This window comes from Lithobates pipiens, unplaced genomic scaffold (genome assembly GCF_037356315.1).
Source record: "Lithobates pipiens isolate NorthernLeopardFrog02 unplaced genomic scaffold, aLitPip1_a1.2 Scaffold_18, whole genome shotgun sequence".
NCBI classification, from domain to species: domain Eukaryota; kingdom Metazoa; phylum Chordata; class Amphibia; order Anura; family Ranidae; genus Lithobates; species Lithobates pipiens.
The window spans coordinates 352,772,589-352,798,024 of record NW_027507758.1 but is presented as its reverse complement, the minus strand read 5'-3'; the positions used below and the strand labels follow the sequence as shown (position 1 = coordinate 352,798,024).

Sequence of the window (25,436 nt, the reverse complement as noted above, 5' to 3'; positions counted from 1 at the left end):
ACCCTGAAACTGAGCTGCAGCATGGTGGCCAAGACCATAAAGCGGTTTAACGGGACAGGTTCCACTCAGAACAGGCCTTACCATGGTCGACCAAAGAAATTGAGTGCACGTGCTCAGCGTCGTATGCAAAGGTTGTCTTGTGGGAAATAGATGTATGGGTGAATGCGTGAAAGTGAATGAGGAAACCAAATAAGACTAATTTCATATGTAAAAAAAAAAGTTCCTATATAGTCCATAGTCATTACCCCGTTATATGAAATTAGTCTTATTTGGTTTCCTCATTCACTTTGATAGTTTTCATCATGCTCTTTATAGTTTTCATCATGCTCTTGAGCATGATGAAACTGCCTTTTTGAATTGTCCCAAATGCTACTTATTAGTGGTTGATGTTTTGCTCTTGAGCATGGATCTTTGTCATGTTTTCATACTGGGAATGACACTATATTTCTATGTCTCCGTTTTTGGATTGAAATGGTTTTCTATATTGGGAGTTTTTAATTAAAATTTTCAACAATAATATTATGCTTATTACTAGCATTGTTATTATTATTTTTCTTTGTTTTTGTTTGCTGTTTATAAATACAATTCTGGTTTATATAACATATTCCTCTTTTTTGTATTTGTGATGGGGAGGGCTTTTCCTCCACAGTATGGGGATCATGGTCAACAGGCTTTCACCACATATCCGGCACACCCAGTCCCCTGCGTGTATAATATACAATCCGGTGGCCTATCCCCTTCTGGGTCCGTTAAATGGGACACTGGTTTAGCGCCCCCTCATGGACTGGATATAGGGGGGGGGTTGTGTGCCTGGGGGGTTTTCCGTTTCCCTTGGGGCTTAGGGCTCCACAGTGAGGTTACTGCACGTATGGGGGGAAAGTCATTGGCTGCAATCTACTTGAAATGACACATGATTTGGCTGATTGGCAAAATACATTTGAGGTTCTCACCCAGTAAGTATTTTTTTATTCATTACAAATTTAGATTGGAGTGTATTCTCATAGATATATCTCTCTCTTATGTTTTCTTTTTTGTTGTTTTTGCAATCTGAACATTTGGGCCTACTCTTTCTCCTCTTTTTTTGGGTGCTTTCATCCAGTGGTCCTCGTATGTGGTGAACGGCTATTTTTACGGCTCTTGATGATAACCATCGATCTTGAAGGAATGCTCTCTCCAATAATATAGCTGTTATGTTTGACATTTCACAATTATTTAATGTTTATATGATATTTATGTTTGGATTCTAAATTGCATGTGTACTCTATTCTTTCAGTAGTGGTATTAGTCCCTAAATAAAATTAGAATTCATACTCATTTCAAAACACGTTGGACATTCCCACTACCCACCATCATCTGTAATTTGTATGGGTGGTTTAATCATATGTAGTGAGGTGTTACCATTTTAGATGATCACCATGCAATATTATGATACATGTACATGTGTTTTCTTTGTAATGTTCCCCAATTTGGGAACTTTAGCGTGTTGATGATTTATGCAATAATAAAACTCTTTTGAATATGTATATTTTTTGTACTTTTAAATTGCCTTAAAAATCCCATTTCAGAGATACTTAGCCTACAGTCAAGCATGGTGGTGGGAGTGCCATGGTTTGGGGCTGCATGAGTTCTGCCGACACTGGGGAGCTACAGTTCATTGAGGGAACCATGAATGCCAACATGTACCGTGACATACTGAAGCAGAGCATGATCCCCTCCCTTCGGAGACTGGACCGCAGACTCCCTTCCAACATGATAATGACCCCAAATACACCTCCAAGATGACTACTGCCTTGCTAAAGAAGCTGAAGGTAAAGGTGATAGACTGACCAAGCATGTTCCCAAACCTAAACCCTATTGAGCTTCTGTGGGGCATCCTCAAACAGTAGGTGGATGAGCGCAAGTTCTCTAACATCCACCAGCTCCATAATGTCATCATGGAGGAGTGGAAGAAGACTCCAGTGGCAACCTGTGAAGCTCTGCTGAACTCCATGCCCAAAAGGGTTAAGGCAGTGCTGGAAAATAATGGTGGCCACACAAAATATTGACACTTTGGGCCCAATTTGGACATTTTCACTTAGGGGTGTACTCACTTTCGTTGCCAGCTGTTTGGACATTAATGGCTGTGTGTTGAGTTATTTTGAGGGGACAGCAAATTTACACTGTTATACAAGCTATGCACTTACTACTTTATAGCAAAGTGTCATGACTTCAGTGTTGTCACATGAAAAGATATAATAAAATATTTACAAAAATGTGAGGGTTGTACTCACTTTTGTGATTTTATATATATATATATATATATATATATATATATATATATATATATATATATATATATATATATCATATTTTTGGGACCATAAGACGCAATTTTTCCCCCAAAAATATGGGGAAAAATGTCTCTGGATCTTATGGTGTGAATCTACGACAGCCACTGCCACTGCCCCCGCCATGCTAGTCAGTCCAGGAAGACAGGGATCCCAGGCCCCTGCGAGGGCTGGGCAATCTCCCAGCTGGGCCTGACACCTGCTAAGACAGAGGAGCCCAAGCAATGTCACAGGTCATTAATGGCAATGGTCAGGTTCATCTTATGGAGCGAAAAAAATGATATATATATATATATATATATATATATATATATATTAAATTAAATAAAATTAGAAAACCATAATGCTGAAATGCAGGCAAATGTGGGAGATGTGAACAAGCTCTAAAGAATGCCAACTCATGGAAAATATTGGTGCAGCAGTTATATGAATCACTGGTAACTCGCTTTTAGATCTTGTGTTTCTTTGGAAGTTATATTTTAGTTCCCATGGCAAACAACACTGTCAGCATAAAATGTTACACCATCACTCCATACCTACTGAAGCAGTCTTGGTAATCCATTGCAAAAACATGAAACTCCTTTTACTAATCCATATTATAGTTAAATACCACTGAGCGCAACCTCTCTCGAGTATAAATATGTTTTATTATTAACTGTAATATGTATTAACTAAAAGTTGTGGTTGCGTCCCTGGGCTTTTTCCGCTTTGGAAGTCACCATTCAGAACTAAGGGTTCCATTAAGGATGGTGAGCTCACCACCCCCACCCTTGAGGGCAGGTATAGTATATCCTCTATGCTGTGGGTGGTACAGGTGCTGTGCTGTGGTGCAGGGGGAAAAGGAGACTAAGAGGCAGATTATTCCTCTGTGACCCCCATAGGTGTCATTAGGGGTTCGATTGGACACAGCAGCCCCGAGTGACCTCAGTGGCCATCTTTAGTATGGGCAGGGCTAATAAATAGCAGTGCACTGCTGGGGTTTGCATACATTTTGCAAGTGGCTAGAATAGGTAAACTAGCCACACTGTTGAGGCACAGAGAGTTAGTCCTCAAAAAAAGTTCCTGATCAAGGAGGGATATATTAGGGACCTCTACCTGATTCACCATCCTCCAATCTTCAGTCCTGTGCACAGGGACGGACTGACCATTCAGGCACTGCCCGAGGGCCCCATGCCACTAAGGGGCCCCATCAGGGTTGCCAGCCTCAATAAAACCAGGGACAGAATGTAAAAATCTGTGTTTTTAAAAAAAATCCCAAGTTTATAGCTGCCCTGCCTCTCCAATAAGTTTTCAGTGTGTGTATGTGTATTCTGTGTGTATACAGTGTGTGTATATTGTGTGTCTGTGTGTGTGTGTATACTGTGTGGCCCCATAATCTATTGCCTGGGGACACCATAATCTTCTCCTGTTGCCTGGGGGCCCCATGAGTTGTCAGTCCGCCCCTGCCTGTGCATTAGGACTTGCACCGCTACCCTGCCTGTTAGCAACCCCTATTCCGATTCCACTCTAGTAATGCAACTTATACCCAAGTACTTCCATGCTGCTCGACTCTATCAAGGTATTGCTAACATCTCTGAGAGCAAAAATACTAGCTTCTCAACTGTGTTGCCGGTGGTGCTGTGTTTGTGGATACCATATTGTTCGGAACTGTTACTTCATGTGTGTGCTGCAGTTGCAAAGCCATTATACTAGTGCTAGTGATTGCAGATTACCGTTAATCTGTTCACTTACAACTGTACAAAACGAGAATTGTTGACCCTGTTGCACGGATGTGGTTGTACCCTTAGAAGTGGCCCTAGCACTAGTACCAAAGTTTAATGGCTCTAACATCTTGCTAATGGACTGGGAGGAGTGGCTAGAGAGTGCAATGCACTCTGGTACCCACCAAGCAAAATAAGGGAATCCATTGCCCCCCCCCCCAGGCCCTCAGAACTAGTGTCCCCACTCGAAAATGTCTGGGGCGGGTCATATATTTAAATTAGGGGGTGCACGAGTTTAGTCAGGCCTAGGGCAGCACAAAACCCCCATACACTACTGACTACACACCCTGAATAATCCATCCTATTTCATCAGCAGCATTGCTTTCTGCATTATCTCCTTGTCATTGCCAGCCGGTGCATTTCTGCCTGTGAGCTGGTGGCGGTGCACTGTGCTGTGCTGACCCTGTAATATCTCACTCACATGAATCCTATAAGTGAGATATTGAGACACATGATCGCCAGTGCCCGTCACAATCTGCTACAAGCCGGACAAAGGAGGCTGAATCTGCCCCGTCTCCCACCACACCCCTTACAAGTATGATGAAGACCCCCCCTCTCTCTCACTCCTCTCTCTCACCCTCCCTCCCTCTGTCTCTCTTGCCTCCCCTCCCTCCTACTCTCGCCCCTCACTCTCTCACCCCCTCTTTCTCTCCCCCCCCACTTTCCCTTAGTGCACTGAGTGTGTAGGTGTAAATATATATAGTTGAATATGTATTTATTAGGAGTTTTCAAAGCAATACAAATATTTAAAGGCATAAACACAAAATTTGCAATAGGCTGTGCACACGTATGCTATCAAATTATAAACTGTCATGTAGGTCCTGTGTACTGTATCTAATCCAACCTTAACAAGGAGTGGTTGCAAAAAAATGCTGCAAGGTTATCATTAGTACTGAGATGAAACAAAGGAAGAAGGACATTGTTTTATTTAAAAAGTAAGCTAGCTGCTTATGACATGCAATGCTTCAGCAAATGTTATTCAGGGTTTACATCTATTTATTCTAATATATTATCTCTGACACAGCCTGTTTCCTTTCAGCCTTAGGCTAGACACTTATGTGGGTGCAGGAATGCATGTATATGACATGCTTTCCTGTACCCGCAGGCACCTGCAGGAAAAACTGACTGCCTTTTAGCAGACACATGAGGGTACCATTAAAGTGGTTAAAGCCTTAAGTTTTTTCACCTTAATGCATTATATGCATTAAGGTGAAAAACCTTCTGTGCTGCAAAATCTCCCTCAGCCCCATCCCCTTATTGCTATAGGAGCTCAATCTGATCCACTGATGTTTATAAGAGCTGCGGCTCTCTCCACTGTCTCCCTCCTCCCTGGGCAGATTGATAGCAGCGGGAGCCATTGGCTCCCGCAGCTGTCAATCAAATGCTGAGCCGAGCGAGCGTGGGGTGGGGCAGGGCTGAGCATCTCACTCTGTGCCAATAAACACAGACAGGGTGGCTCGGAAGCGAACATACACGGGGGCCCTTGCTGAAAATGAGGAGCCATGAAGCCCCGGCAGGGGACCCCAGTAAAGGAGGATCAAGGCTGCTCAGGAAAGTATACAATGTTTGTTATTTTAATAAAAAAGGAAAAAAAACACAAAGCTTTAATGTAACTTTAATTCTTGATGGCATCCCCATGCATCTGAAACGCAGTACATTTTCAGGTGCATGAAAACATATGGTGCAAAAGCACCATACAGTTTCAGGGAAGCTGCCATTTAGAAAAGGTGCAGGGCTCTTTTTCCAGATTTTGCTGCAGGTACAGCAGACCATTCAAACATGGCACACAGGACAGGGCTAGATGTGAGCCTAGCCTTTTATGAAAGATACATTTTCAAAAGACTTCCACTATCAACAGCTTACACTTAGGTACGAAGTTCTGGAGTTCTTATTTCTAAATCAAGTTTCACTACCTCTCTTTCTGAAAGAAAGTAGTTTTATTTTATTGTATCATTTTGTTGTTTTGCGGGGTCCTAAAATTAAGGCCAGGCTCCCACAGTTCTGGTGTGGTAATGCATGCATGTAAATGCATGTTGGATAAAGCAGTCCATTCTTTTTGAACCAGTTCCAATGAACACCAAGCAAAACCTCACCTGACCCTTTTTTGAGAACCCAACATACTGTATGATAGGTGCCTTTATCTGTAAAATTTTGAAAACTTTTCCCCAATGCCACTAATTTCTGCTATCATCGATAGCTAACAAACTTTATTAAATTAGGAAATTCCAGTGTAAATACACTTTCACACACATTGTCATTGTCACACAGGTCCCCACACTGCTTACAGAACATGAAATAAATTTGCAGATTGTGAGAGGACTTTTGTGTTTATAGTACATTTGTTCTGTGTTATCAGTACACTCTGGGTAAAATGAGGCTAAAGGGGTCTGAGGTTATAAATGAAGTCTGAAAATACCACCCATTGTTTCCCAATATTATCAGAGATTTCATTATTTCTGATAAGCTGGCAACGCTTTTCTACAAAAATAAAAAAAGCAGTTTATGCCACTTCAAGCATATCTAAACAGCAAATGAGACAAAAAGCAATGAGACAAAAAAATAAATAAAAATACAACTCACAGAGGCTTAAGCCTCATTTTATTCCACTCAACACTAAAAAATAGCTATGCATACGCTAAGCTACACTAAAAAAAAATCCTTAATACTATATTATCACTATATACTAATACTAAATAGTAAGCATTATGTTATATAAATGCCATATTTTATGTATTATGCTGAGATCTATGATTAAGACACACATTACTCATTGTTTGTGTTCATAATGTTTCCAAGTGACCTGCATAACAAGTCATAGTCATTTACACTTGTTTTAAACCCCAAAATAAGTTATGGGATAACCTTTTAGTAGCATGAACTACAATTGCTCATAATAATTCTACATTTTGCAACCTTAAAAGAACACATAAAATGAAGGCCTTGTTTGCATGGGCGTACTTAAGAGTACACCCGTGTGAGGGCCATGTTTTCCATGCATTGGATGCACAGATGTTCCATGTCTCCCATGTAGGCAAAACACAGCCCTCACATGGGTATATGCTTAAAGGGGTTGTAAACCCTCAAGGTTTTTCACTTTAATGCATTCTATGCATTAAGGTGAAAACCCTCTTGTGATGTAGCAGTCCCCCCCAGAGCCCCCCTTTTACTTACTTGAACCCGGTCTTTCCAGTGCTCAAGCTGGTGTCTCGGGTCCTGATTGGCTCCCGCTGCTGTCAATCAAGTCCAATGTTGCGGTAATCTGGGGGGCAGTGCAGAGTCCTGCTGTCTGTGCGAATAGACACAGCAGCAGGACATGGGAGCATGCCAGCGCAAGTGCCCCTAGGGAGAGCGACTCTCCAACAGGGCACTCAATAAGAAGAAGAGGATCTGGGCCACTTTGTGCAAAACCAACTGCACAAAAATGTATATATTTACATGTGTGCAAAAATGAATAAATTGCTCTATAGCTGAACTGGTTAGGCCAAAAAAGTATTTGACCAGTGAGGTGAAGAGGGGCACATCAGGGGGAAATTTACCAATAGCCTAGAGGGTTGTCAAGACAGTATTGTTTAATATAGAACTGCATCAGTTTGTGTTTTATTTTATATCTGCCTGAAATTCTAATTCTCCTGCATTTTAGCAAAATATGTGGCACCAAAAAAGACATTCACTTTTAAATCCCTTTGTGTTTTTAAATGTAAAATCATGAGTGTGTCCTCAAAGTACAGAAATCTGAGGTCCTCTAAAATAATTCCTGAAGGGTCCAATGAGAGGTGTACATTTAATATTCATGCCAACACAAACGTATACATGTTATACAGTCTCTATTAAAATTAATAACAATATTAATTCAGGTTGATAAGGGAATCACATTTCTGCAATCATATAGACATTGACATATGGAGACTGTTCTACATAATGAGGTTGATTTACTTTAAGTGGAACTTGTTTTCCTTGCAAAGGGGAATTTGACTTATCTTAGTGAATGAGGTGAAACATCTGGAAAATTCATTTTTTACAGAGACTACCCAATTGCGCAAGGGGAATAAAAAAAAGCTAAATTATTTTTCTCCTAGCAAAGATAATTTATACTTAGGGAATGAGGTAAAGTTCAGTCTACTTCAATCAAGTGAAAATATACTTTGCAAAGTGAAAATTAATTTCAAAATTGAATGTGCTTCATTACTTCACTAAATTAGCCTCAGTGTGGATTCTGTAACTTGGATAATTGAAAATTCCTCCTTGTAGTGGAGTTAACTGCTCATATGAGTCTAGGGGGCATAAAAAAGGAGATTCACTTTTCTGGCCCTGCACTTAACCACTAGGCCAGTCTCTTTCCCAATGCCTACTCTTTCCCAATGCTCCAGCAATCTAAGGTCTCAATGTCATCAATACAGGAATGCATTGGACGGGATGATACAGAGGGACAGTCTACTGCCAGTGCATGGGTGAGCACCATCTGCCAGGGGAGTGGAGGATTGGGTAATTTAAATGCTTTTACTCTCCCCTAGACCTAAACAAGCAGTGAGCCCTTGCGGTGATGGCACAGCCCCACCACAAGTAGGGATTTTCAGATTTCCTGAAGTTTGGCTTTAAGACTTGCAACAGCATACCAGATATTTTGAAGCAGGTATGCTTATCAACAGTTCAGGATTCTGCAGAGTAAGAGAAGTCCGATCAGGAGAAATTTGAAGGACAATATCTGCTACAGATAGCTGTTGACAAAAGTTGTGGCCTACTCTTAATAAGCGCACAGGGGAACAAGGCCATTATTAGGCACTTTTGAACCATTTAGAAGGCATTTTGTCAGTTTAGTAGATGCTAACAACACTTCATGAGAGGCCAATACTGTGGTTATGGCCTAAATGACTGAAAACCACAGAGATACAAATGAATAAATTGTTGTTATTGATTGTTTTACTTACTGTGTTTCTGAGCAAGAATACATTGGCTTCTTCCAAAGTACAGGACACACAGTGACACCAGACATCAAGTTCAGGCTTCCAGTAGAAAAGTATTTTAAGGAACCCCAGCGTAAAGATGTAACCAATAACACAAAGGATGCTTCGAATTTTTTTTGTTCTGTATCCAAACAGCTCCTGTCAAAAAAAAGGAGGTTTGAAAAGGTAGCCAAGTTCACTAAGGCACTTTTTTTTAAGATATTTGTCTGGTACTAAAAAACCATGGACCTGATTACTCATTAGCCTAAAAAACAATGTCTAACGCTCTGCAATGACCATAGCAATCGGTCAACTTTCTTCTTTATTTGACACACAGAAAGAAAGGAAAAATTAGGTATAGATAAAGAGCAGGCAATGCGTGGGGAAATTGTATTGTATGTGTGGTCAAACTGAGATGGGACCAAGGATCATTTTTGATGGGATGAAGGATGTCAGGTGTGGGTTGATATGCAGGAAAAATAATGATCCCATGGGGGTTATGTGACAAGATGGTAAAATGCAAGGAATTGCAATGGAGGATTTCCAGTGATTTGACATATCGGAGGCAGCACTCAGGACACTGTGAACTGCGATTGGATGAGGTTTGGATGAGGTTATTGTGTTGTATTTTTTTATCTTTTGTGCAATGGATCACATTCTTTGAGCGGGATGAATGTGGCAATGGTCTGTACATTATCTAAGGGAACAGGGCAAAAAAATTAGATTTCAATGACAGAACATCTTCACTCAGACCTACCCAGGACAGCACAATCCTTAGACCCCTTTCACACTGAGGCAGTTTTCAGGCCTTTTTAGAAATAGCATCTGTAAAGCACCTGAAAACTGACTTCCATGCCGCCTGAATGTGAAAGCCTGAGTGCTTTCACATTGAGGCAGCGCACTTGCGGGACATTAGAAAAAGTCCTGCAACCAGCATATTTGGGCAGTTTGGGAGAGCTGTATGCAGCGTTCCCAAAACACCCCTACACATTGCAATCAACGGGTAGCACTTCCGAACCACAGCTCACAGAAAAGAAAATAGCTTGATTCCCCTATCAAACACAGTCGGCATTAATGGGGGAATCCCTCCTGTGGAGCTATTGTGTTCTCCCCATGGGGGGGGGGGGGGGTAAGGAGAACCATCCCTTGTGGGAGAACACATTTATTATTGCTAGCGGCTATAGCCACTGGCAATAATCGCGAATGCCGGAAATCTGAGATGCTAATGTACCCAAGTCAATCAATGCCCACGCTTTGATCAGCTGTGAAGTTCCTGGTGTGTATCTTCTGAGGCTATGGGGAGAGATGGCAGGACATCTTTTCTGTGGATCACAGATCCAACAAAGTGCTTTGTGACCTCCCTGAATAAGGGGGGTCGATGGCTTTCTGGTAAGCCTTCATTTTATTTGTGGTGATGGGTATCACGCTGCCAAGCATTTGATCATCATTTGCAATACACCCCCTCTTCATGGGACTCCTTCTGATGTAAATCAATTGCATATGAACTTTTTCTTTTTGTTTGCCCATTGCTTGCACTTGTGATACTACCTTGCGCATATGGTATGATTTATTTCATGTCAAACTGTATCAATTATTGCAGAATTGCACTTTACTATACCATTTTTGGATGTATACACATCACATGTGTTTTATGTGATTCGCATGAATTTCACTTTTTGCCCTAGCGCTGCACTTTTATTTAAGCATTTTTCTTTGTGCCTGATACCTGGGTTATAGTGCTCAGCTGCTGGCTATTTTATGTACTAAGCGCGGATATATCATTACACTTAAGCAATGGATTGACTTGGGTACATTAAGCCTGCCCATAGATGGCTCAAATCTCAGCCGGTCACTGCTAAACTGGACAAGGTTAGAACCGTCTATGGCCAGCTTAAGCACTTTCAGACCGGACCATTTAGCTGGCTTAAGACCAGGCCACTTTTTGCGATTTGGCACAGCGTCGCTTTAACTGACACTTGCGCAGTCGTGCGATGTGGCTCCCAAACTAATTTTTTTTCCCACAAATAGAGATTTATGTCGGTGGTATTTGATCACCCCTTCGGTTTTTATTTTTTGTGCTATAAACAAAAATAGAGCTACAATTTTGAAAAAAAAAATGCATTATTTTTTACTTTTTGCTATAATAAATATACCCCAAAAATATATAAAAAAACTTTTTTTTCCTCAGTTTAGGCTGATACGTATTCTTCTACATATTTTTGGTAAAAAAAAAATCGCAATAAGTGATTAATGATTGGTTTGCACAAAATTTATAGCGTTTACAAAATAGGGGATATTTTTATGGCATTTTTATTAATATTTTTTTTTACTACTAATGGCGGCGATAGAGATTTTTATTGTGACTGCAACATTATGCCGGACACATTTGACATTTTTGACACATTTTTGGGACCATTGTCATTTATACAGCAATCAGTGCTATACAAATGCACTGATTCCTGTGTAAATGACACTGGCAGTGAAGGGGTTAACCAGGGGTGGCAGTGTAGGGGTTAAGTGTGTCCTAGGGATGTGTTACTAACTGTGGGGGGGGCTAGGCTGTGTGTTAGTGAACACTGATCTCTGCTCCAATCACAGAGCAGAGATCAGTGTCACTTGTTGTTAGAACGGGGAGATGCTGTTTACATGGGCATCTCCTCGTTTAGGCTCCCCGTGAGATGATTGCGGGTATCCCCACAGCAATCGAGTCCACGGGACCCGTGACCGGACTCACGAGGGTCCCGACCGACATGCAATGGCAGGGCAGCAAATACAAATGGACGTACCTGTACGCCAATTTGCCTGCCCGTGCCATTCTACCAACGTACATCGTTGTGTTCCGGTCGGGAAGTGGTTAACACTATCTATTTCTAACAACCTCCCTCCTCCTAACATTCCTACCTAACCTGTATACTTCCCTATTTTTAAACCACGTTTTTCTGCTCATATGATCCCACAGCTACTGTTCCCCTCTGTCATTGAGTGGTAGCTGCAGTGAAGAAGAAGGAGCTTCAACAATGGCTGGGGATGGGAGCAGTTGTAGAATGCTCCCTAACAAAGAGCTGCCGGATCACATAGCTTGGACAGGAGCAGATTAAAATTAGGTAGGTATACAAATCTTTTTTATACAGGTTAGGCATGAGGCAGGAGGAGGGAGGATGGAACATTATTAAGAACACATACTGTATAATTAGGGTTTTCTTCCAAAAAGCAATTATGCTGTCATAACAAATGTATCGCAAAGCAGGGTACATAAAAGAGAAAGCAGAGTGTACAAGTAAATGCTCAAGGCATTGATTATCTCTGGGTAGAACAACAGTAATCAAGACTGGTTTTCTTATCTAGGTGGACTGGTTTTTTTAGACTGGCGTGCTTGAAATGTTGCATATTTTGAAAGGGTGTCACAAATGAAAAAAAGGTTGAGAAACACTAATCTACATTCTAATGAGACCATTCAGACAAAAGAATTTACATCTACAACATTATGGTAGTAACACTTATGCCGGCCATACACGGTTCGAATTTCGAAAGGATTTTCTTTCGAAAATCGTATCTAAGAATTTTCGTATGAATTTCGCACCATTAGTGGGCTGCAGCAACAGCCGATTTTCGTGCGGAAATAAAATTTGAGGAATCGGACATGTTGGAAATTTTTAGAAAAACTAACGATTTTCTAATCAATGATGGGAGAATCGTGTGAGAAACGTAATAAGAAAAGAAAATGTACGGAGATAAAAGAAAATGTACGGTGATAAAAGAAAATTTACGGAGAGAAAAGAAGATTCCCAGCCAAGAAAATTCTTTTCTGTAGCAACATGAGGTGAAATTGAAGGCTTGGTCAGCCGAATTTCGAAAATCAATGGTGGCATCATCGGATCACAAAAAAAACAAATTTTCTGATTTTGAAAAGAAAATTCGTTTGAAATTCGACCGTGTATGGCCTGCATTAGGTTAATTTACTAAAAACAGAGAGTGCAAAATCTGGTGCAGTCCTGCATAGAAACCAATCTGCTTCCAGGTTTTTTTTTTTTTTGTCAAAGCTTAATTGAACAAGCTGAAGATAGAAGCTGATTGGCTGCCATGCACAATTGCACAAGGTTTTGCGCTTTCCAGTCTTAGTAAATCAATGTGTTATATCTTTTGATAAGTGCCCTCTGCACGCTTTATCTAAAACAATATTATCAGGAAGTTTGTTAGAACTACAGAACCCCATGTTAAGGAGATGAGGGGAGAAGGAGGTAATATGTAGTCCTAACATGCTTCCTGTTTTAGGATGACAATGCTGCTCCTCTATAAATACAATACATAGATGAGTTTCCGCTCTAGGGCAGGAAGCGTGTTATTGACTGGATCACTAGGTAAAAACAAAGCATAAAAAGCCTGAGCCAATAAACGAATACAGCCACCATATCTTTCAACTGGTAAGCTGAGATATGTTACATTTTTGTTCTTGGGTTTAGATACCATTTAACGCTAAACTCTGTGTTAACCAAAAGTTGTCTAAATAAAAGTGGCATAAGTATTCTCATTTGCAGTAATCCATTTTGAAACATGGCCTCTATGCAGAGTGACTGGTCTTATAGCTTCATCCCTTATGTTCCGTACACACGATTGGATTTTCTGACAACAAATGTTGGATGTGAGCTTGTTGGCTGAAAGTCCGACCGTGTGTATGCTCCATCGAAAGCATTTGTTGGCGGACTTTCTGCCAACAAATTTTGGCTAGCAGGTTCTCAAATTTTCCGCTAACAAAACTTTGTTGACGGAATTTCCGACTGTGTGTACACAAGTCCGATGTACAAAAGTTCACGCATTCTCGGAATCAAACAGAAGGAGCTGCACTGGCTATTGAACTTTCTTTTTCTCGGCTCGTCGTACATCTTGGACATCACCACGTTCCCACATTCATAATTGTTGCCCAACATTTGCGTGAGTGTGAGTATGCAAGACAAGTTGGAGCCAAGATCCTTTGAATAAAAATACACGGTTTGTTGTCGGAAAGTATGATCGTGTGTACGGGGCATTTGTTTTCTGCAAGCTGCTTGTAGTGGGTGTACTTGTTGAGCTCCTCCTACAGCACTTCTCTCTGCACAGGCTATGCACAGCACAGTGATGATGTCACTGCTACATTTACAAGGTAATAACTTGGCTTGCAAAGGCATTTGGTTCCTCATAAAGTGTTTTTTTTTATATCTTTGTAGCTTTTGACAAATATATTGTATGTAAATGAAAGTTTCTATACCCAGAGTTCAGCCTCTGCCCTGAAAAGCTGTTTAGAAATGACAAATGGGCAGCTGTAACATGGAGTATGTTAGCACTGGGTGTAGGGTTGCCACTTTTTCTTCAAGCCAAACCCCAACACTTTAGCACCATGCAGCAATTATTTTTTTTATGGGGGAACACTGTGGACTGTGGCATAAAATAGAACTCTGATGTAAGGGGGTTTCTGCCAAAGGCCCCACTTACATCAGAATTCCCAGCATTCCCCATTAAATCAGGGTTCCCAAAGCTACCATCAGAGTCCACAGAGTACCCCTTACATCTGAGTCCCCCTTACCTTAGTGTACTCACTTGTTCAGGGGCAGGACAGAGAAGGGAGGGAGAGGGCCTATGCACTGGGTGGTTGTGCTACTTGGTTAATGGGGAGCATAGGTGGGTGCAACTCGGGCAACAGAGGGAATCTGCGCCACACTAGGTAAATAGGGCGTGCCCTGGCACACCTAAGTTGGAGGGGGGGTTGCAGGCCTTTCTGAATAACTGGGCCAGTTTTCTGGCGCATTAACACTAGAAATAGCCTCTGCTGAGCGCCTGAAAACCACCTCTCATTCATTGCAGTGTGTCTTTTCACACCGGGGTGGGACACTTGCGGGATGGTATAAAAAGTCCTGAAGCAGCATCTTTGGGGCGGGTTGGGAACACTGTATTTAGCGCTCCCAAAAAACCCTACCCATTGCACTGAATGGGTAGCGCTTTGAAAGCGCTGCAAAATTAAACTTTTTACCCTTTTTTGGAGGAAAAAGAGCCCCGCTAGTGGCCAAAAAGTGGTGCAAAAGTGACGCTAAAACATTGCTAAAGTGCCGCAAAAAGGAGCGGCACTTTAGCGCTGAACATAGGGCACCCCAGTATGAAAGTAGCCTTAGTAAAGTAACCCCTGTGACTTGTGATTTGATTCTCCTATTACTAGCAGGGATTGCAGGAGGATGATATCAAGTAAGGTTGCCACTTGTTTTTTTTCCTTAGTATACACTATAGGATAACAGACCTGGGACACCTTTGGGGGCTCCAAAGAGAATAGTAATGCGGTGCGCATAGTGCCCCCTCACCCTCCTGTCAGGCCCTGTTTTGATCCACATTCCTATCTGAATAATGTGTCCGGGATTCAGGGAGTCTTGAACCCCGACCCATCTTTCAAAACCTGGCCTTTCCAGGTGGGTCCCAGACAGATTGCAACCCTAATATCAAGACTGAATCAAGGACCTTTGCAAACTGTATAAAAATAATTTAAACTTTCATCACAAATTTAAAACTTAAAATGCATTTATATCTCTCAGCCTTTTAGCTTTTGAGTGGATATTTATGAACTAAGGGACATAAATAGTAGTATAGGAACTATTTACAATGATTACATGTACCATAAAGGGCCCATATGTCTCTCTTAGCACCTGGTTATATTTAATAGTTGATCTTTTTTTATTTTATTTTTTGGGGGGGGGGGGTTACATGCACTTTAATTGCCCTGCCACTTAACACATTAATAGAAACCTGTTGCACTCTCAGTAGGCAGTGACCTATTTGCTCTACGAATATACAAATTATACAAATAATTGAAGGCACATATATACTGGTCTTGCACATAGGTAACTTTTTTTGATAGAGACAGAGCAGATTGTACATCTGCTGAAAACTATTAAGGAACCAGACTGTCCAAAAAACACATACCATTGACATTTTTTTCATAACACATCTCAACGCAACCTTTAAAAACACTTCCTCAAACTGAATATTACAATATTTCATCCTATTTCCTGAAATTACAAGCATATGAAGCATAGTATTCACCTTCTGCATGTACAGTAACTATTGGCAAGCACCTAGTTACATTGTAGACTTCTAGACTGGTAGTATATTGTGGTCATGCTGTTGGCTTGCTGTGATCTATCTCTAGTCTGGTAGATTTTATATTTGGATAGCATTAGATTTACCAATAATATCTAGGGTGAAAGAATGCCAAAACAATCAATTCAGTTTATATTCAATCAGGTAGACTTACTAAATGTACATTAGATTGTCCATTCATGGCAACACTTGTGTCAGCTCTAAGGTGATGATATGATTAATTGTAGCAATGCTGACTGATCCCTTCCGGGTTGATTGCACCCAGCCAATCTCTGTTTTCCCAAATAAGGATAGCCCCAGGGGTATCTATATGGTGTAAAAGCATACATGTGCCACAAAATGGGCATGTGTGTTTATGCATCAGTAATAAAAAAAATATTTGGCAGTTGGCTAATACATGCACGAGCCTACCTGTAACCCCATGAATACTTTTACTGATCAAAGTGAGAGGAAATGAAGGGATTGAAGTATTTCAGGTTGTTATAATAATCAGATTGGTACTTTGGAATTTGGAATACTACAGGCTCAGAACACTTGTTAATTCTTTTTAACACTTGCGAAACAGGATATCCAGCTACACTCAGTGACACCGCAGTTTTTCAGACATAATATTACATTATAATCTGTCTCTAGAACTTTTATACATTTTGTATTTGTAACGATTCCCATTTCCACCCAATATGTTTCATTTATTAATCAATAGTTCATTTAAATGAAGAGGTGCATTAAATAGCATCATATTTGGATGTAAAATGAACAAATAAAATGTGCCTTACCATTTCATTTTCCTGGCCTTCATTAAGGACCCCCTGTGTGGTCATTGCTGGGTGCTGTTCTCCAGTATAAGTCACAAAGAGGGAACTTGTCTGCTTAATGAGCCTTGAGAGATTATAACTAGTGTACACCCTCTCTAATCACCTCCTTCAGTAAACTCCACCTTTTGTAGCAGCTCTGGTTTTTCAGGGATGGTTGTATGAAATATGCTTAAGGCTAAGTGCTTATAGCATTCCTCTGTACAAAGCAACTGTAGTTAAAAATTTGAAATTTAAATATACTAAAACAACATTTAATGCTAGAATCTTTTCCACAAGTCACTATCATATGGCAATAGCTGAAAGGCTGTTACTTTTGATCCATGTCAGTAAGAGGGGCATGATAAATGACATTTTAGCTACAACATGGATTGATCTACTAAAGTAGTAGAGCATGTCTACTTTGTAAAGTAAAAAAAAAATCTTTTTGCAAAATGAACATGCTCTACTTAGTATATAAACCAGTTAGGTTTAGTATGCATTATGCCTTTCTAACGTTTTCAACAATTAAAGTAGATGAATGTAAAACGTTTTGGCATTCTCATGTTTATTCCTTTTGTTTGTATTGGTATGACAAAAAAAAAAAAACAGCAGAAATAACAAGCCAAATCTGACACATTCCAAGCAAAAGTCCAAAAATGGACTGGACAAAATTATTGGCACACTCAATTTAATATTTGCTAGCACCCTAGGAAAAAATAACTGAAATCAATCACTTCCTGTAACCATCAGTGAGTTTCTTACACCTCTCTACTGGAATTTTGGACCACTCTTCTGTCGCCAACTGCTCCAGGTCTCTCAGATTGGAAGGGTTCCTTTTTCTAACTGCTCTTTTGAGATCTCTAAACAGGTGTTCTATGGCATTAAGATCTGGACTCATTGCTGGCCAGTTCAGTATTTCCCAGCGCTTTGCCTTAAAACATTTCTGGGTGCTTTTGATGTGTGCTCTGGGTCATTGTCCTGCTGTAAGACCCATATAACCTTTGACAGAGAACCAACTTTCTGACACTGGGCCTTACATTGCACCCTAGGATTCTTTGGTAGCCTTCAGATTTCATAATGCCATGCGCAAATTTAAAGACATCCAGTGCCTGAAGCAATAAAGCAACCCCAAAACATCAGTAAACCTCCAACATGTTTAAATGTAAGGATTGTATTCTTTCCTCATTTCTTTTCATGAAAACAGTAGAATGATAGGCTTTACCAAAAAGCTGTTATTTGGTTTCATCCGTCCATAGCACATTCTCCCAAAAAGATTTTGGCTTCCTCAGGTAAATTTTGGCAAACTTCACTCTGGCTTTTTTTTATTTTTCTGTGTCAGTAGTGGGGTCCTCCTGGGTCTCCTATCATTGTGTCCTTTTTCATTCAGATGGCGATGTATAGTGCAAGCTGACACAGTGGTACCCTGTGCCTAATGGTCAGCTTAAATTTATCTAGAAGTTGAGTGAGGTTCTTTATCCACCATTTGAACAATCCTTCATTGCAATCTATGATCAATTTTTGTCTTTCATTCACGTCCAGGGAGATTAGCTACAGTGCAATGGGCTGTAAACCTCTTGACAATGTTGCACAGTGGACACAGGGACATTAAGATCTTTGGAGATAGACCTTTAACCTTGAGAATGTCCATGGTTTTCCACAATTTGTGTTCTCAAATCCACAGACAATCCTTTCTCTTCTCCATGCTCCATGTGGCACACAGAGACACACAACTGAAAGGTTTATTCCAATTTTCAGCATTTTAACTGGTTGCCTGTGTGATTTCTATATTGTCACCACCTGTTAATTGATACAGGTGAATTTACTTACGAATTAAAAATGAACATCACAAACTTGGAATGCAATTATTCCTTACATATTTGAAAAGGTGCCAATAATTTGGCCTGTCCATTTTTCGAGTTTTGTGTGGAATGTGTCAGTTTAGCTTTTTGTTTCTCCGCTTTTTTCTGTCATACCAATAAAAACAAAAGAAAAAAACAACATGAGAATGCCTAAACATTTGTAATTGCAACAATTTTCTAGGCAAAGTGGGGCATTATCTGACAGAAATGCAGGGTTACCAATATGTTTGCCCATGACTGTAGTTGTTTTTTGTTTTTGCTTTTTTACAGATATGAAATCTAGCAAACCATGGAATACTACAACAACGTTTATGGTAGTTTTCCTACTTTAGAGTGGAAATAAACTACTAAATGCATCAATTCCAATGACCAGCATCAATTTATTTACTGTAGGTCCATGAACCTAAATAAATTAGGCCAATATGTATTCTGCCACATTTATTTGGTAAAAGAAATGCAAGTAAGTGTATATTATTTTATGTATGAAAGCTATAGAATCTACATATTACAGAATATACAGTATCTCACAAAAGCGAGTACACCCTTCACATTTTTGTAAATATTTTATTATTCATGTGACAACACTGAAGAAATTACACTTTGCTAAAATGTAAAGTAGTGAGTGTACAGCTTGTATAACAGTGTAAATTTTCTGTCCCCTGAACACACAGTCAGTAATGTCTAAACAGCTGGCAACAAGAGTGAGTACACCCCTAAGTGAAAATGTCCAAATTGGGCCCAAAGTGTCTATATTTTGTGTGGCCACCATTATTTTCGTGCACTGCCTTAACCCTCTTGAGCTTACCAGAGCTTCACAAGTTGCCACTATAGTCCTCTTCCACTGCTCCATGATGACATCACTGAGCTGGTAGATGTTAGAGACCTTGCACTCCTCTACCTTCCGTTTGAGGATGCCCCACAGATACTCAATAGGGTTTAGGTCTGGAGACATGCTTGGCCATTCCATCACCTTTACCCTCAGTTTCTTTAGCAAGGCAGTGGTCGTCTTGGAGGTGTGTTTGGGGTTGTTATCATGTTGTAATACTGTCCTACGGCCCAGTCTCTGAAGGGCGGAGATCATTATCTACTTCAGTATGTCACAGTACATGTTGGCATTCATGGTTCCCTCAATGAACTGTAGCTCCCCAGTGCTGGCAGCACTCATGAGCCTCAGACCATGACACTCCCACACCATACCTGACTGTAGTCAAGACACACTTGTCTTTGTACTCCTCACCTGGTTCCACCACATACGCTTGACACCATCTTTACCAAATAAGTTTATCTTGGTCACATCAGACCACAGGACATGGTTCCAGTAATCCATGTCCTTAGTCTGCTTGTCTTCAGCAAACGGTTTGTGGGCTTTCTCGTGTATCATCTTTAGAAGAGGCGTCCTTCTGGGACAACAGCTATGCAATTTGATGCAGTGTTCAGTGTATGGTCTGAGCACTGACAGGCTGACCCCTTACCCCATTCAAACTCTGCAGCAATGCTGGCAGCACTCATGCATCTATTTCCCAAAGACAACCTCTGGATATGATGCTGAGCATGCGCACTCAACTTCTTTATTCGACCCTGTTCTGAGTGGAACCTGTCCTGTTAAACCACTGCATGGTCTTGGCCACCATGCTGCAGCTCAGCTTCTGGATCTTGGCAATCTTCTTATAGCCTAGGCCATCTTTATGTAGAGCAACAATTCTTTTTTTCAGATCCTCAGAGAGTTCTTTGCCATGAGGTGCCATGTTGAGCTTCTAGTGATCAGTATGAGAGTGTGAGAGCTATAACACTAAATTTAACACATCTGCTCTCCATTCACATCTGAGACCTTGTAACACTAAGCAGGCACATGACACCGGAAGGGAAAATTGCTAATTGGGCCCAATTTGGACATTTCCACTTAGGAGTGTACTCAGTTTTGTTGCCAGTGGTTTAGACATTAATGGCTGTGTGTTGAGTTATTTTGAGGGGACAGCAAATGTACACTGTTAGACAAGCTGTACACTCACTACTTTACATTGTAGCAAAGTGTCATTTCTTCAGTATTGTCACATGATCAGCTAACTGGTTGGGTAGGCTTGGTTACTTTTCACTGTATGGAAAGTGATAGCACCCCATGCCATTCATTTATAGATATATTATACTATTAGAATCTAAACAAGAAGGCTTCAATGTAATCCCCATCTAATCAAGCACATCACCATTCAATTAGGGCAGTGCTGCATTAATGTGTTCAGATCCGGGTTATAGCTGAATGACGGCTAAAGTGCTTTGCGGGGAGTACGTCTATTGATGTACTCCCCTTTCACAGCTGGCCACGCCCCCCTGAAGGGGGTGCGCGGTGTGTGCTGTGATTACCCGGGTCAATGAGACTCGGGTGATCAGAGATCCGAGTAAGGGGCCAGCCCCTTTCCACGTGATCAACTGTCAGCTAATGACGACTGATCATGTGTTGTAAACAGAGGATCGGTAATCAGTTCAAGCCGATTGCCAGCTTCTGTTTGAAGGGACATTGATCCTGAAGAGGAACAGGGGATGCTGCCTCATATGTGCCCACAAGTACCACCTGCCGGTGCCGCCTGCCAGTGCCAAAAATCTGTGCCCACAGTGCCCAAATCAGTGCCAGCAATCAGTGCCACTTACCAGTGCCCACAAGTGCCACCTATCAATGCCCACCAGTGGTGCCAATCAGTGCCACCTAGCAGTGCTGCCTATCAGTGTCACCTACCAATGTCAATCAGTGCCCATCACTGCCACCCATCAGTTCCCATCATTGCCACCCAGTACCAGCTGTCAGTGTCAGCTATCAGTGCCACCTATTAGTGCCCTTCAGTGCCAACTATAAATGCTCTTCCATGCCGCCCATCAGTGCCACCCATCAGTGCCCACAAATGCCACCTATCAGTGCCCACCAGTGCCACCTCATCAGTGCCCACCAGTACTGCCTATTAGTGCCCATCAGTGCCGCCTTATCAGGACCCATCAGTGCGGCCTATCAGGGCCCATCAGTGCAGCCTCATCAGCGATTTTCCAACAACTTTGTCCGACCGTGTGTATGCAACAGTTTTGGATAAAATCCATCTGAAAAAATCCATCTGACAAAATCCAACGAATTTGGTTGTCAGAATGTCCGACCGTGTGTACAAGGGCTAACAGCAAAGAACCTCACACAGTTTAAGGTTAAACCATTTCTCATCCAACTTCATTGAATGTCCATGTGTCTTAAGTGACCAGAGACACCTTTCAGATATTTCAATATTGTAGACATATGCAATTCGTTTCAGTCCGAATTTAAATTCGGATACATTTTTGGTTATTTTGAGATTCGAATGTACCCGAATATCCGAATAAAATAGTTACGAATTGCGTTGAAATTCATTTAATTTACTAATTTTCTTTTGGAATGATCCAAATTCGAATTGGTTGAAAAATGATTGACTGCTTCAAATTCTTTGTAAAGAATAGCTGGTTGTTGGGAAGCCGGCTGCCACGTCCTTAACCACTTCACATCCCGCATATAGTCATATGATGTCCGCAGGAGGGATCTCCCATCCTTGGGGGGGGGGGGGCATCATAAGACGTCCTGGGCTTCCCGGCCATCTGGGGGGTGTCGCGTCATTCGGGACCCTGGGCACCCACGATTGCCCATTAACCGGGCAGGACCGTGGATCTGTGTGTGTAAACGTCCACGTTCTGTCAGGTGAGAGGAGACCGATCTTGTGTTCCCAGTACAGGGGAACACCGATCGGTCTCCTACCCTTGTGAGTCCCCGCCCCCTGCAGTTAGAATTACTCCCTAGGACACACAGTTAACCCTTTGATCGCCCCCTGGTGTTAACCCCTTCCCTGCCAGTGACATTTGTACAGTAACCAATGCATTTGTATAGCAAATTTGTACACTAGCTTTCCCCAGTCACACAGTCCCCCATACAGTTAGAAAACACAAACAGGGAACACATTTAACATTGTGATCGCCTATGTTAACCCCTTCCTTGCCAGTGTCATTAGTAAAATGTCAGTGCATATTTTTAGCACTTATCACTGTAATAATGTCAATGGTTCCCAGCAGTGTCAAAAATGTCAGTTAGGTGTTCGATCTGTCCGCCACAATATCCAGTCCTGCTAAAAATCACTGATCAGCACCATTGCTAGTAAATAAATAAATAAAAATGACATAAATCTATCCCCTATTTTGCACAAATCAATCAATATAGGATTACTGGGATTTTGTTTATCGAAAATATCTAGAAGAATACAAATTGGCCTAAACTGATGAATACATTTTTTTTATATTTATTTTTGGATATACATTATAACAGAAAGTTAAATATATTGTTTTTGTTGCTTTTTTTGTTTATAGCGCAAAAAAAAAAAAAATGTCACACGACCGTGCAATTGTCATTTAAAATAACAAAAAAAGGCCGTCAACAAGGGTAAATTCTGCTGGGGCTGAAGTGGTTAAAGGGGGCTTCCAGATTCCGATAAGCCACCTGCTCGCAGAGCCACACAACCACAGCAAAGGGTTATGGGGAAGAAGCCCCTGTCCCCATCAACACGGGGACAAGGGGCTTTGGGGTTGGGGGGGTAGAGCCTGGGTACACACTGGAAGTTTTTATCATTCAATCCAATGGGCTGAGTGAAAAAAAAATACAGATCGCTGTACTAACACATCCAATGTTAGTATAATCCCGCTCAGCTATTTTGCTCTGACAGGGGGACTCTAAAACCCTGATAGAATACAGTGATCAGCCTTTGGCTGCAAGCGCTGATCAGATGCTGGTTTTCCATTCGACAGCTCATTCGACAGTGCTTTTGTCGGACGAGGAGCTGTACACATGGATGTGGGTGACTGCAGGGGAGACTTTGTTAGGTTAAAACTGTTTTTAAGGATGCTGCTGTATCACCAAGCCCTTGTACACACGGTTGGAGATTCCATCGGAATGTTTCCTATCGGAGCGTTTTGTCGGATATTCCGACTGTGTGTGGTCTGCATCGGACTGTTTCCGTCGGAATATCCGACGGACCAACTTTTCCAACTTGCCGAATATATTTTCTGACAAAATGCTCCGATCGGACATACTGCGATCATGTGTAGCCTACTCCGACGGACAAGGTGCCACGCATGCTCATAATCCAATTCGGACACGGAATCGCTCGCTCAGGTAAAACTACTGCTCATAATCAATATAGCACATTCGTCACGCTGCAAAAATTCTTTCATGAAGCGCATTCTCTTGTTCTTTACAATGCTGCAAGAAGGAACTTCTTTTGATGCTCATAGTCACACACACTTCTCCCGAACATATTTCCTGACTCTTTTTTACTCATTTCAGCAATACAATTTTTGAATTCGTCACATCTACACAATTTTATTTTTAGTTTATTGTTTTTTGGGTGAATTTTTTAGCTTCATCATCAGGATTATTCTCGCGGATCTCACGGAGCAAAGGCATGTGCGAGAACTGGTCACGCTGGCGCAACCAATTCTTGGTCCACAAACGCCTCCCCTCCCTGTTCATGGACCGGGCTTGTGTCAAAGTAAGAACCCCAACATGAAGCCCCTGCACAGCACAAACTCTACGACGAGTACGTAGACGAAACATGATTTGAAAATGGTCGGCTGGTCAGAACGGACAACAGAAAGCACCAATAAACAGCAATGCCTGAAAGAATGACCTGAATAGCGGAAGCAAGCAGACAATAAGCAATGCAAATCAAAGCGTACTATACCAAGATATAGTCCACAATGAGAAACAAATACTTACTGACTGCACGCACTGATTATCAGATACGCAAAGACAAGCAGAAACTGAAGAGCAGTACCGAACTGAATCACTAATCTGAAAAGCGCGAATCGTCTCTCAGCAAACTTCTACTAACACGCGATACACACGAGATCAGCAGAAGGAGCCCAAAGGGTGCCGGACGTGGTGCTGAACTTCCCTTTTCTAGGCCCGCCGTACGCAGCTTACGTCACCGCGTTCTTGGCAACCGGAAATTCCGACAACTTAGTCCGACCGTGTGTATGCAACATCACTTCCGGACCTCGTCCGGAATTAATCCGTCGGAATAACTCTGACGGATTTGATTTCAGAATCTCAGACCGTGTGTACAAGGGCCTAGAGTGGTAAGAGGCCTCCTGTCATTTGTTCTTATTTTAACCTTTGGGCTTGCAACCAGAGAAATAGGGCCCTGAAACTGGCTAATTGTGCCTAACAGTGCTACCTCTCTTAACGGTTGTGTTTTTGTACAGTAGAGTTGCCTCTGTGTGGGCTGTGTCAATTGCATTATTGAGCAAGTATTCAATTTAGGCATTTTAACTCCACTTTGGCTAGTTGACTTTTATGTTTGTTCCAGGTTAGTATCTAAAAGAATTTAGAAGCCAAAGACTGTCCACTATAATTTTCAGAAAGCAGTCAGCAGTAGCAGCCGATGTATTTCTTGTATTTCCAGTTTCATGCAAAGGGACCAATGAACACAATTAAATGTTTTATGTTTTTTTTTTTGTTTGTCATGTTATCTGTTTAATCTGTTGGCAATGATCCCAGATTGTGAGGTTTACATATATTTTCCAGCATAGATTTCTCACAAATGAGTGTAGTGAATACATAAATAGCATAAGCAGTTTGGGTCATAGTATT

The 25,436-nt window shown here is 41.4% G+C and overlaps 2 protein-coding genes across 4 annotated transcripts in view; one reads left to right on the top strand and one right to left on the bottom strand.

Moving 5' to 3' along the window:
• Positions 1–17,035, bottom strand: part of LOC143988159 (putative cation-transporting ATPase 13A5) — a 171,535-nt gene extending 154,500 nt beyond the window's left edge. Inside the window, exons 1-2 of the mRNA XM_077487486.1 lie at positions 16,920–17,035; positions 9,013–9,186 (exon numbers count right to left, since the gene is read on the bottom strand). Coding sequence (XP_077343612.1) covers positions 9,013–9,186; positions 16,920–16,964 — 219 coding nt within the window. The 5' untranslated portion in view covers positions 16,965–17,035. The remainder of the gene's footprint in view (positions 1–9,012; positions 9,187–16,919) is intronic.
• The window catches only part of PLAAT1 (phospholipase A and acyltransferase 1), an 89,577-nt gene continuing 76,127 nt past the window's right edge, over positions 11,987–25,436 (top strand). Inside the window, exons 1-2 of one of the 3 annotated variants that reach the window (XM_077487491.1) lie at positions 11,996–12,131; positions 19,067–19,256. In XM_077487491.1, the coding sequence (XP_077343617.1) occupies positions 19,194–19,256 (63 nt within the window). In that variant the 5' untranslated portion in view covers positions 11,996–12,131; positions 19,067–19,193. Of the gene's footprint in view, positions 12,132–19,066; positions 19,257–25,436 lie in introns of all 3 variants that reach the window. The other 2 variants (XM_077487488.1, XM_077487490.1) reach the window with 2 other exon arrangements.